Source organism: Carcharodon carcharias, chromosome 12 (genome assembly GCF_017639515.1).
Source record: "Carcharodon carcharias isolate sCarCar2 chromosome 12, sCarCar2.pri, whole genome shotgun sequence".
Taxonomy (NCBI): Eukaryota; Metazoa; Chordata; class Chondrichthyes; order Lamniformes; family Lamnidae; genus Carcharodon; species Carcharodon carcharias.
Window position 1 is genome coordinate 32,976,028 of NC_054478.1, and position 11,133 is coordinate 32,987,160.

At 36.4% G+C, this 11,133-nt stretch overlaps 1 protein-coding gene across 1 annotated transcript in view; it reads left to right on the forward strand.

Annotated features, from left to right (window-relative positions):
* Positions 1–10,326, forward strand: part of arl5a (ADP-ribosylation factor-like 5A) — a 37,588-nt gene extending 27,262 nt beyond the window's left edge. Inside the window, exons 4-6 of the mRNA XM_041200541.1 lie at positions 950–1,033; positions 8,050–8,201; positions 8,527–10,326. Coding sequence (XP_041056475.1) covers positions 950–1,033; positions 8,050–8,201; positions 8,527–8,575 — 285 coding nt within the window. The 3' untranslated portion in view covers positions 8,576–10,326. The remainder of the gene's footprint in view (positions 1–949; positions 1,034–8,049; positions 8,202–8,526) is intronic.
* Positions 10,327–11,133: the final 807 nt, after the last annotated feature.

Genomic DNA, 11,133 nt, shown 5'->3' on the forward strand with positions numbered 1-11,133 from the left:
TTCTTCCCCCCCACCTCCCTTGTCATATGAACCTTTTTTGAAAAGACATTGATAATAACCTCCAAACTTTTGCCAAACCAGCAGTTCCTGTGTCCCAAATGGATCAGATCCTGCAGATCAAGAATTGTCCTCTTCTGTCACCAATGTAATGCAACTACCACAAAGACGAGCCTTCCCATGATCCTGTGTAGAACCTGCCATCGTCATTATCAGCAGCAATCTAATTCACATGAAGCTATGTTATCTATAGAGCATTCTGAGCTCCAGAATTGTACCAATTTCCTAGGAATTGGAAATCCTTGCTATGACTGTATCTTTCTAACCGTATATTGAAATGCCTAATCTGCCTCTCACCCAACCAGGTGATGTGGGGAATAAACATCTTGCATTTCAGTTCGTTTAAATCCTCATCCCAAAACGTCTAAGACCGCCATCATATTTTATCCTGAATTATTGGTAGATATTTTAACTCGCAGCAGGAAAGTGACCAAACACGCAGCTGACTCATCTTGAATCAAGAAATTTGATTTCCTGGCCAATTTTTAATGACACTGTCCCTTTAACATTTAACTATTGGCTAAGCTCCAGAGAGGAGCAATGGGATTGCCCATGTTTTCAGTACATGTGTAAGCGGTGCTGACAGTTCACCCTTCCTATGATAATGAGATGTGAACTTCAATATGGTTCATGCTTCCCCATATCGGTTTCGGAGGACTGGCCCACTTGCTTGATTTGGGTGACTTTGCAACTGATTTGGGCAATTAAGAATCACACCCACCCTGTCTTAGTCAGCCTTTTCCAACATAGGAAGCCTCTTGCTAGCATAACTTTATATACTTGCAGGAGTGTGCCATAAGCTGGGTTCTACTATTGGTTATGTAACTGGTTGTAATTATATTGTTAAACAAAATCATTATATGCATTTTAGCTCTTTATGAATGTATTTCAGTTTGTGATCGTGGTTGTAGACAGTATGGACAGGGAGAGGATAGCTATAACCAGAGATGAACTCTACAAAATGTTGGCGCATGAGGTAAGCATTTTGATAGTCTGTGCAGATTATCCACAAATTTTATGTTGCTTATTCTGAATTGTAGATTACTTGGAAATTAACAATTAAATTGGTAAATTAGCCATTATTCACCTATCATATAGACTCACCCTTGTGCAAAGATAGTATACATAAAGAAACTTTTTTAGGATTGCCTTTTCTATGCATCTATACCAAAAACTCTCAATACATATTTGAACAAGTTTTAAAACCAATAAAGAAAATGGAATTTTTTTTAACTTAAGGAATGCAAACAATTAGCAGTTAAATTCATCATTCAATCTCCACTTAATTACTGAGCAGTGGATTTGTTTTTATTTCTGAAAACCGCAAGATGTTCGGTTCGAAACTGTTCCACACTTTGGCACCAAGCTCATAATTAGAATGGATTTCATAAATACACTTACTCTGTGTGAGTAATGCGTCTTCATCCAGGGGGGCTAAAGTGATTTTTCTTGAATGAAATTTGCATTAACTTAAAACTTAGATGAAAAGTTTGATACTTTTTTTATATTCTATCAGAGCATTTTTTCTAGCTCCCTTTTAAATGTTGTCCAAAAAAAATTTTTTTTTAATATAGATATGTATTCATCTACCCATAAGTCTTGCGATCAGTAAGCATCCATTGTATTGGACCTGAGAGTGTCACATCAGAATGTGCCATCAGCCTCACACACAATGTCAGACATGTAAACATTTGAGTGGTTGAAATGAGGCCTTGTTGTTAAATTATGAAATATTTAATTGACTGAATGCCAATGAATCCAGAGCAGTTTGATTCAGTTTGTAATTAGCAGTGAGAAATCAATAAGCAGCACAGAACAGCAATCAAATTGCTCAGTTTTTTCCCCCCAGAGCTACCAGCTGTGATCTGACAGAAGTTGACCAAGTTACTCAAACAGCTTTTCTTTTCACCCCAATAGTTTTACAGTTTACAATTTTATTTTTGGCACAAACAGAAGACACTGCCACATTGGATATTCTATACACATTTACTTATGTTCTCAGGTTGCCATGTTCACTTTTACTTGGAAGAGAGAATCTTGGTTAATTTCATGCTCAAAGTCCATTTTCAAGACAGGATTTTCATCCAATTAAGAACACAAGGGCAGTTCTAAAGAAGATGGGTGTTCAAGGTTTTCACCATGAGTGTCAGGTTGGGGAGGGGCAGAACTCGACAAGGAAATTTTAAAATTAGTTCAGGTGGAAAATGATGATGAGGATGGATAAGCCAAGCAGGATATGGATGGGGAGTAGAGGTACGGCAGCACTCTGAGGGCTGTCAATAGTAGAGACTGTAAAGGTCTCAATGTATCATATAATGGAATGAAAGAAGTTGTATTTTCGTGTGGGGGGAAGGGGGAAGGAAGGAGAGGAAGTCAGTGTGAAGAGCAGGATACACAATTGTTTGAGGAGAGTTAGGGGGAAAGGAGGGTGAGTGTAAGTGAAAATTAAAATTACCAATAATAAGTTGTCACTCCATGCAGAAGCTGAGATTGCATAAGAGGGATACATTTCTGGTGAATTTATATTGTTATGACGTGACAGATGAAGTGTGCCAGGCAGATCAAATCCACGAGGGAAACTTGATCTCACGGTCATAACTGTTTTGCAATTTGTATTTTATTTCAAGACGTGTGCCCTGAATTCAGAAGTGATAAGATTACCACGATGTCAGAAGTTTTTTAGAAAACTAAATTAAGCATTTATTATCAAAAGAAAAAAGTTTTGAAGCACATTCATAGGTCTACAAATTACTATGATGATAACTTCTAAAAACCCTAATTAATCTGGCTCCCAGTTACACCTCCGTTAAGGCAACAGTAAAAAAACAAATAGTTTTAAACAGATAAAAGCAAAATACTGCAGATGCTGGAAATCTGAAACAAAAACAAAAATTGCTAGAAAAACTCAGCAGGTCTGACAGCATCTGTGGAGAGAAAAGACAGAGTTAACGTTTCAAGTCCAGATGACTCTTCAGAACTAAAGAGAAGTAGAAATGTGGTGAAATATATACTGTTTAAGAGGTGTGGTACAGCTGAAGCTGGATAGAAGGCCAGTGATAGGTGGAGGCAAAGGAGAGACTGCAAAAGATGTCATAAACAAAAAGTCGAAGAGGTGTTGATGGTGGTGATACTGGCTAAAGGAGGTATTAATGGTGACATTAAGAGTAGAAAGCAGGATGAGCAGTGACAGATGGCCCTAGTGGGGGTGGGGTGGAGAAGATGGGATGGTGTGGGAGAAAAGATCAAAATAGGTTAAAAGGGGGGATAAAACAATGAATGGAAATAAATGTAAAAGAATATATATATAAATTAAAAAATAAATATTTGAGAAAAGGGGATCAAAAGTGGTGAGGATGGAGGAGAGAGTTCATGGTCTGAAGTTGTTAAACTCAATGTTAAGTCTGGAAGGCTGTAAAGTGTCCAATCGGAAGATGAGGTGCTGTTCCTCCAGTTTGTGTTGTGCTTCACTGGAACATTGCTGCAGGCCAAAGACGGACATGTGGGCATGAGAGCAGGGTGGTGTGTTGAAATGGAAAGCGACAGAAAGGTCTGGGTCATGGTTTAAACCCAGGCAAAGCCACACAATACCCTGGACAGTGGAGTTCAAAGTGAGTTTTCTCAGCTTTAGTTCCTGTAGGCAGCAACTTGCTGCACACAGGCTGGAGGCTTTCCAGGGCGTTGGATCTTAGAATGCCTTTTCCTCTTACACATAGCATCATCTCCTTTATACATGCTTGTCCCTTTTTAATGCAAATTCCATTGTTCCACTATGTCTTTGCAACTTTACTTTTCTCATAATATAAATCTTTCATAGTACTAATTTTACCAGTAACCTTTGGGAAAAATAAACACACAGGCTTAGCTGCTTATGGCTAAGTGTAACATCCTACCATCTCTTTGAAATTCAAATTACCCTAATTTATCTATAAATACAAATTTTTCTCATACCTCACATTCTGAAACTTCAGCCATGTTTATGTATTTAGCATTTCAAACCCAGCATTTTTAATGGCTCAAAGCCGCCAGACCAGCTCTCCTATTCAATTAAACCTCCCATGCACACACAGAAACTATCCAAACCCCACTATTACCTCACTTTTACAATAAATCTCAATGATATGAAAATTATTATATTTTCATGGCAATAGAAAGTAGGCTAGTGTCGCCATGGAAGTGATAGCATTGGTCATAAGAAGCAGACAAATTCTTTCTAGAAAAGTGGATGTCCCAAATTAGCATTGTATTTTGACCAAACTATAAGAAAGAGATTCCTACTGCAGTACAGGATTACATGTCAAATAAGTATTTTATTGGCTGTAATGCACTTGGGGATCGCCTAAGATTTTTATTATAATAAAATGAATAATGCAGCAAATCAGCTTACTTCAAAAGTGCAATTTAATTTCCTTTTTAATTGATTATCCTTCAATGATTATGAACATTATAGATGTAAGTTCTTCCTGATAAGATTTTACTTGATCTTGTATTCCTTCAACAGGATGTCCTAAGGTGCTTCATGTACAGAGAGCTATATAGGTAAACACAGTTGTCAATTTTTATACACTGAGATCTCTTAAAGAGCATCTGAGATGAATGACCAATTCAGAGAAGAATGTTGGCCAGGGTTGTGGCTCCCAGCTCCTCATGGAATTGCACTATTGGATTTCTTTTACTTTCGTCAGAACCGCATGACAACCCTGATTAATGTCTCATTTCGATAGATTTCATCTCCAACAATGCAGCATTCACTTAGTTCTACATTCAAAGCAGCTAAAGTTAAGCACAGCACTCAAATCCTGAATTTGGACTTGATTCTACAAGCTCTTCACTCTTGTAAATATTCTTAGCTGACACTGCTGATTGTTTCAAATTATTATTTGTTTTTTTTAAACAGAGTTCCATTGTTACTTAATTCAAATCATTGTATAATTCAGATTTTTTGTTGTGAGTAATAATTTCTATAAAACATCACAAGTGTATGAAGAGAAATGTTAAATATTGAAATTACTCATTGTGATTGTAGTGTGCACATATTTAATGCTATGTAGTGATCTAGATTATCTGAATCCTAAAATACACAGTGAGCTCACTTTGGTCTTAAATAGGAATTGGCATCAAATAAGTCTAATTTTAACACTTATAAATAGTGTTAGGTTTTAATATGTTTCCCTGAAAGTTCAAAGTCACAAATAAGGCTTGGTCTACAGTTTTGTTGTTTTGGGGAAGGGATGAGGTGGGGAGAAGGATAGAGAATTTGGCAAGGGAGCAGCCTGATGCTGTTTTTGAGCCCTATTTGACGTTTGTCATAAGTACCGAGTATAGAGTTGCTTGTTTTTTTAAATTTGGTCCCTGAACATTGCCTTGGCTATAAATTTTTAACTTATTTAGCATTTTTTAGAATGAAACTGCATCCTAGCACAGCAATATAATGTGTTTTATTAATTTGACTGTTTGACACCTCTAATCTCTTAATGATTTAATGCTGCATTCAAATATATATTATGGTTGAATAAATCCAACAAATACATGAGTCTCTGTAACATTTTAAAGATTTGTAAGCTGTGTTATAGACCAGGGGTTCCCTCATCTGCTGCTGCTCTGCCACCATTATTTCACCAGAACTGTGATGGAAATTAATTTATGTTATGTTAGCAGAGTTTCCATGGGACTTGTGAAGTTATAAGGATAGTGTGGGAGTAATTTTGAGGGAATCTCTGCTCATAATTTTTAATTTTATGTGCATTAAAAGTTCTTAACATAATTGTAAAGAATGAAAAATGGTCAATTTTTGTTTTAAGCAGTTGTGAAGCAGATAGCAAGTAAATCGTTAGCCTTCTGAAAATAAGTTTTCTAGGTCAAAAACCTGAATTAAAAAAATACCGCATTGGTCTGGGTTGTTCAAAATGGGAGAAAGGTTTGGTTGAAATATGTAATGTGCTAATTGTTCCTCAAAAATCCACTGACAACAGAAAATTGGATTTGCAGCAAGATGGGTAACAAAGTTGATTTTATCTTTGAATTTTCAGAAGAATGCCAAGGGTTCACTGCTCATTGATCTGATTGTTATTGGCATAGCTGATCTTTGTTGATTCAGATCTTTGTTGATTCAGTGAAGCCTGACTTTATTTAGTAGAATTATTTGAAAGTAAAAAATCCTAACAACTGCCTGCAGCTGTTTTCCTAACTCATAAAAGCAGAACTCGGTCTTTGATGGATTTTATTCCTGTTTGAATTGAGTGCAGTGCTCAAAGGCTATTTGGTGTCAGCTTGGCTGAGTTGACAACATTCTTATCTCTGAGTCATAAGATTGGATTTGAGCGCATAAATTAACCTAGCGCTTGAGTGCAATAAGTGCTGCGTTTTCAGAAGTTCAGTGCTTTGGATCAGACATGAAGCAAGGCTGCATTCAGATTACTGTCCTGGGTTGTTTACAATGTTTGAAAAACATCACAGTACCCTCCCACTGTACCGACCATCATACCTCCCCTAATTAAGAGTACTGAAATGCTTCATTTAGCGCATTGCTGTTCTGGAGGACCTTGATCCATGGGAAATGGTTGTCATGTTGTCATGCAGAATTACTACAGAAGCAGGCTGTTTGGCCTGAATAGTCCTTGTTGGTGTTTAACCTCCACATGAGCTGTTATTCTCATCCCACATGTACCCTTTATTTCTATTTGCTTCAACCACCTGCCTAATCTATTCTTAAATGTTACAGGGTCTCTGTTTCAAACACTAACTGGGGTAGTGCACTCCACAGCCTAACAATCCTCTGTTTTAAAAAATATAGTTTCTTCTCCTTCATAAACCTCTTAACATTTAATCTTCTGCGTGTTCCTTGTTTTAGAATCCTCAGTCACTGGAAACGTCTGTTTCTACCTGCTCTGTCCATCCTTTCATAATTTTATATACTCATTCCTCTGGTCACATTATCTATTCTGTTCTTAGTCGAGCCCCAATTTTTCTTTTGTATTTCTGCATACCCAGCAGTATCCTAGTAAACTTGTGCTGTACCTTCATTTTTGATTCAACATCCTTCCTATATTGCAGAGTACAAAACTATCCACCAAACTCCAGCCATGGTCCTAACCTTTTATATACCTTCACATTACAGCTCAACTTTTATATTTTATGCCTCTAAATAAGTAACTGCATTTCAAACTGCTTGGATATTTCTGTCAGAGACAAGGGTCTATGTAAATACAAGTCTTTTTGGTTATTTAATATAGTGAGCTTTTGGCGTATTACAATCCTTTTTACATGAAGTGGAACTCTGCATGCATACTTGGATGAACATACAGAGGCCCACCTCCCTGGAATATGTTATAAGTGCAGATGACATAATAGCTTCTCTCTAGATATTAAAAAGATTCTATGCAAAATTTTTTAAAAAGTCAAGATCTTGCACACTCTGCAAAAACTGGGCTCTGTTGGCAGTTTGAATATTATAGGATTAGTCAGTAGTTGATATCTTTTACAATAGAAAACATAACAAAGCTCGATCGCCTTTCAGGCTTTTAATTTTTTTAATGGATTAGCCAAAACATTTGACCATATTTGGTATTTAATATGATTTGGACCTGATTTTAGGACGGAGGTGTTCAGTTCGAGGCTATGACCCTACTCAACAAATGTTTTCCTGCCATCTTATATCTGCAATTTTGATGTAAAGATGAACTTTTGCACATGTGAACGGAAGTTGTATGATCAATATTAAAACATCATACCTGCCTATAAAGAATGAAATCCTTCTCTTTCCCTCCCTTTCACCATGCTGACACCTTGAAGCTACCTATCGGTGAACCAGTGATATTTCTCCAAAATGGGTTTTCAGATGATGACCATTTCTTGTGCTGAGGAAATTGTTTCACAATGCTTTTGCTTCAGTGTTCATAGAACTTGTTCTTAAAAATTGAAGTTTTAAAATTCAGTCTATATGAAGTAATCACATTTTCCCAGAACTATAACAATATTTTGTGTTCTGCTATTCAGGATCTGAAAAAAGCAGGACTGCTGATCTTTGCCAACAAACAAGATGTTAAAGAGTGCATGACTGTAGCTGAAATCTCTCAATACCTTAAATTGACCTCTATTAAAGATCATCAATGGCATATTCAAGCTTGCTGTGCTCTGACAGGAGAAGGGTGAGTGGTTAGAATATTCCATCTAGGGATGTTTTATTACCTTTGGACATGTATAACTGGAGAAATAAATTTGGCAGTCTGGATTTGGACATTTTTTTTGTGATGCTCAGCTGCTCTAAAGCAACTATTTTCTCATTTCTTTATTGCGTTTGTTAAGGAGCTAGATGTTACAGAAGGAGCATATTGTTTTAAATTACTACCCTGTATCTAGTTTGCCTTTTTGTTCAAAATTGTGTGAGAGACTGACTTCTTTGGAATTTATTTTTATATAAATATGCATGATATTGAGCAATATTTGCAGTAAGTGCTTTGTCTGCCTTCACAGGTTATGTCAGGGATTAGAATGGATGACGTCAAGACTTAAGGTCAGATGACCTCCATGGATCAGGATCACGGACCATTAATATCTAAACTGTATATCCCTTCCAGCGGTAACGACTCCATGCTTGCTGGATTTATTGGTATTTATTTTTCAGACTGAATAAAGTTTACTACTTTCACACTTGCTTCAAGTACAAGTTTGGAAAGACTTTCCTTAAGGATCAAGGTTGAGTTCAAGACTCCGAATTCAACTGGTCATTTGTAGCTTTTCTTTTAAAGATGGCTGTGATTGATTGACATTTTTTTTGGAACCAGCACATTCTGCTCAGGGTAGAGTTTTCTTAGTATTTGGTAAGTATTCAGAGGTGGAAGAAGTTAATTTGTATTCCAACATTATCATATTAATTGCTTGCCACTTTCTTTGTTAAATAAAAGAAGCTATGATCTCAATGGAACACTGTTATACTGTTCACAGCTGAAAACCCCAAGTTCTGGTTGAGCTACCTGTTGCTGTTATGATCTGGTTTTGGCTGACATCGCTGTTCTGTGAAGAAACTCGAATATTGTAGCCATTATTCTTTGTTTTTAGAGTGAACAACGAGCAAAATGTTTTGTTTAATTTTCTCTAATCTACAAAGGAATGCTTTTGGGAATGAGTTGCATGATGCAAGGCAGACTAAAGCCACTGAAAATATTATCAATGTTGTACTGAGAAGTGGGTGTGCGAGTATTTATATTTCAAATCATATTCTTGTTTCTATACACTATTTCTCCACATAAATTATATCATGAGTTATATCATGAGTAAATTCAATGACGATTTGGAAAGATTTTAATATAATTGCAGAGCTACTTCACATTGAATATTAGACAGTTTAGCACAATGAGACTTTGTTTGATCCAGCAAAGTTCAAAGCTGCACTGCCAACTTCCTGATCTCATTCTGCTGTACTTTCACCAAAAACTGTTTTTAGATATTGAATTCAGACTTTTCTTTTAGTCTAATGGAGTTTGAAACTATTTTGTAGGTTTGGACTATACTAGACTGCCAAACATGGGGCAAAATTAGTGTAATGTTTTAATGTGTCTTCATGCAGCATTATTTGAATCCCCAACAAAAGTTGTTTGTCCTGTGATTTAAAAGTTACTTTGCAATATGACAGTACCAGGTTAATTGGGATTAGTATAGAGACAATATCAGTCAGGCCCTAATTAGAATACAATGTGGTTAAAATTTTGCTGTGTCAGACTAGTATTAAATCAATACCTAAAGTTCAATATGATTTTGCATGGAAGCTTCCTTCAGGGCTTTGAATTGTACCGAAGGCTGAGATCCTAATTTACTAAATCTTTGGTGGTTCTCTTCACTGGTAAAGATAGATCTTTGTTTCTTTCTGTGAAGAACCTCTGGGAAGTTGATCTGTAACTAGCATCCAAGCTGCATTGTTGCATGTTTACTACATAATGAAAAAAAACTTGTTCAAATCTTCAAGTTTCAGCACTAGAAACAATTGAAAATGGAAGGAGCACCGACCACATTTTAAAATAATTGGTTGTATTAAAGGCTTATTTATTCTCCCCAGCAATTGTTCAATGCACATTTTATTAGATGAAAGATGTTCTAGATCAGTATGAAGACACCTAAATGTAAAATCAATTTCTTTGTTACCAGTACATTACTGATTAATGGTTTATGGAATAACTATTCCAATTCAAGTTTGCACAGGGTGAAACTTACTTTTTAATTTTTTGCTACAGTACAGTTTATGAAATCAATTATGTATATTGTGAACAAAAACAAAAATACCTTGAAAAACTCAGCAGGTCTAACAACATCTGCAGAGAGGAATAGAGTTAACGTTTTGAGCCCGAATGACTCTTCTTCAGAACTAAGGAAAAATAGAAAAGAGGTGAAATATAAGCTGGTTTAAGGGGGGGTGGGACAGGTAGAGCTGGATAGAGGGCCCATGATAGATGGAGATTGCCAAAAGATGTCATTAGACAAAAGGACAAAGAGGTGTTGACAGTGGTGATGTTAGCTAAGAAATGTGCTAATGGGGACATTAAGGGTAGAAAGCGGGACGAGCAAGGGACAGATAGCTCAAGTGGGGGGGGGGATCGAAATAGGCTAAAAGGTAGAGATAAAACAATGGATGGAAATACATTTAAAAATAATGGAAATAGGTGGGGAAAATATATATATTAATTATTGGAAAAGGGGGGATTTTCCAATAAATAATATATATATATATTTCTTTTCCCACCTATTTCTATTATTTTTAAATGTATTTCCATCCATTGTTTTATCTCTACCTTTTAGCCTATTTCGATTCACCCCCACTCGGGCTTTCTGTCCCTTGCTCCGTCTTGCTTTCCACCCTTAATGTCCCCATTAGCACATTTCTTAGTTAATATCGCCACCATCAACACCTCTTTGTCCTTTTGTCTATGACATCTTTTGGTAATCTCCATCTATCATGAGCCCTCTATCCAGCTCTACCTGTCCCACCTCCCCTTAAACCAGCTTATATTTCACCTCTTTTCTATTTTTCCTCAGTTCTGATGAAGAGTCATTCGGGCTCAAAACGTTAACTCTATTCCTCTCCGCAGA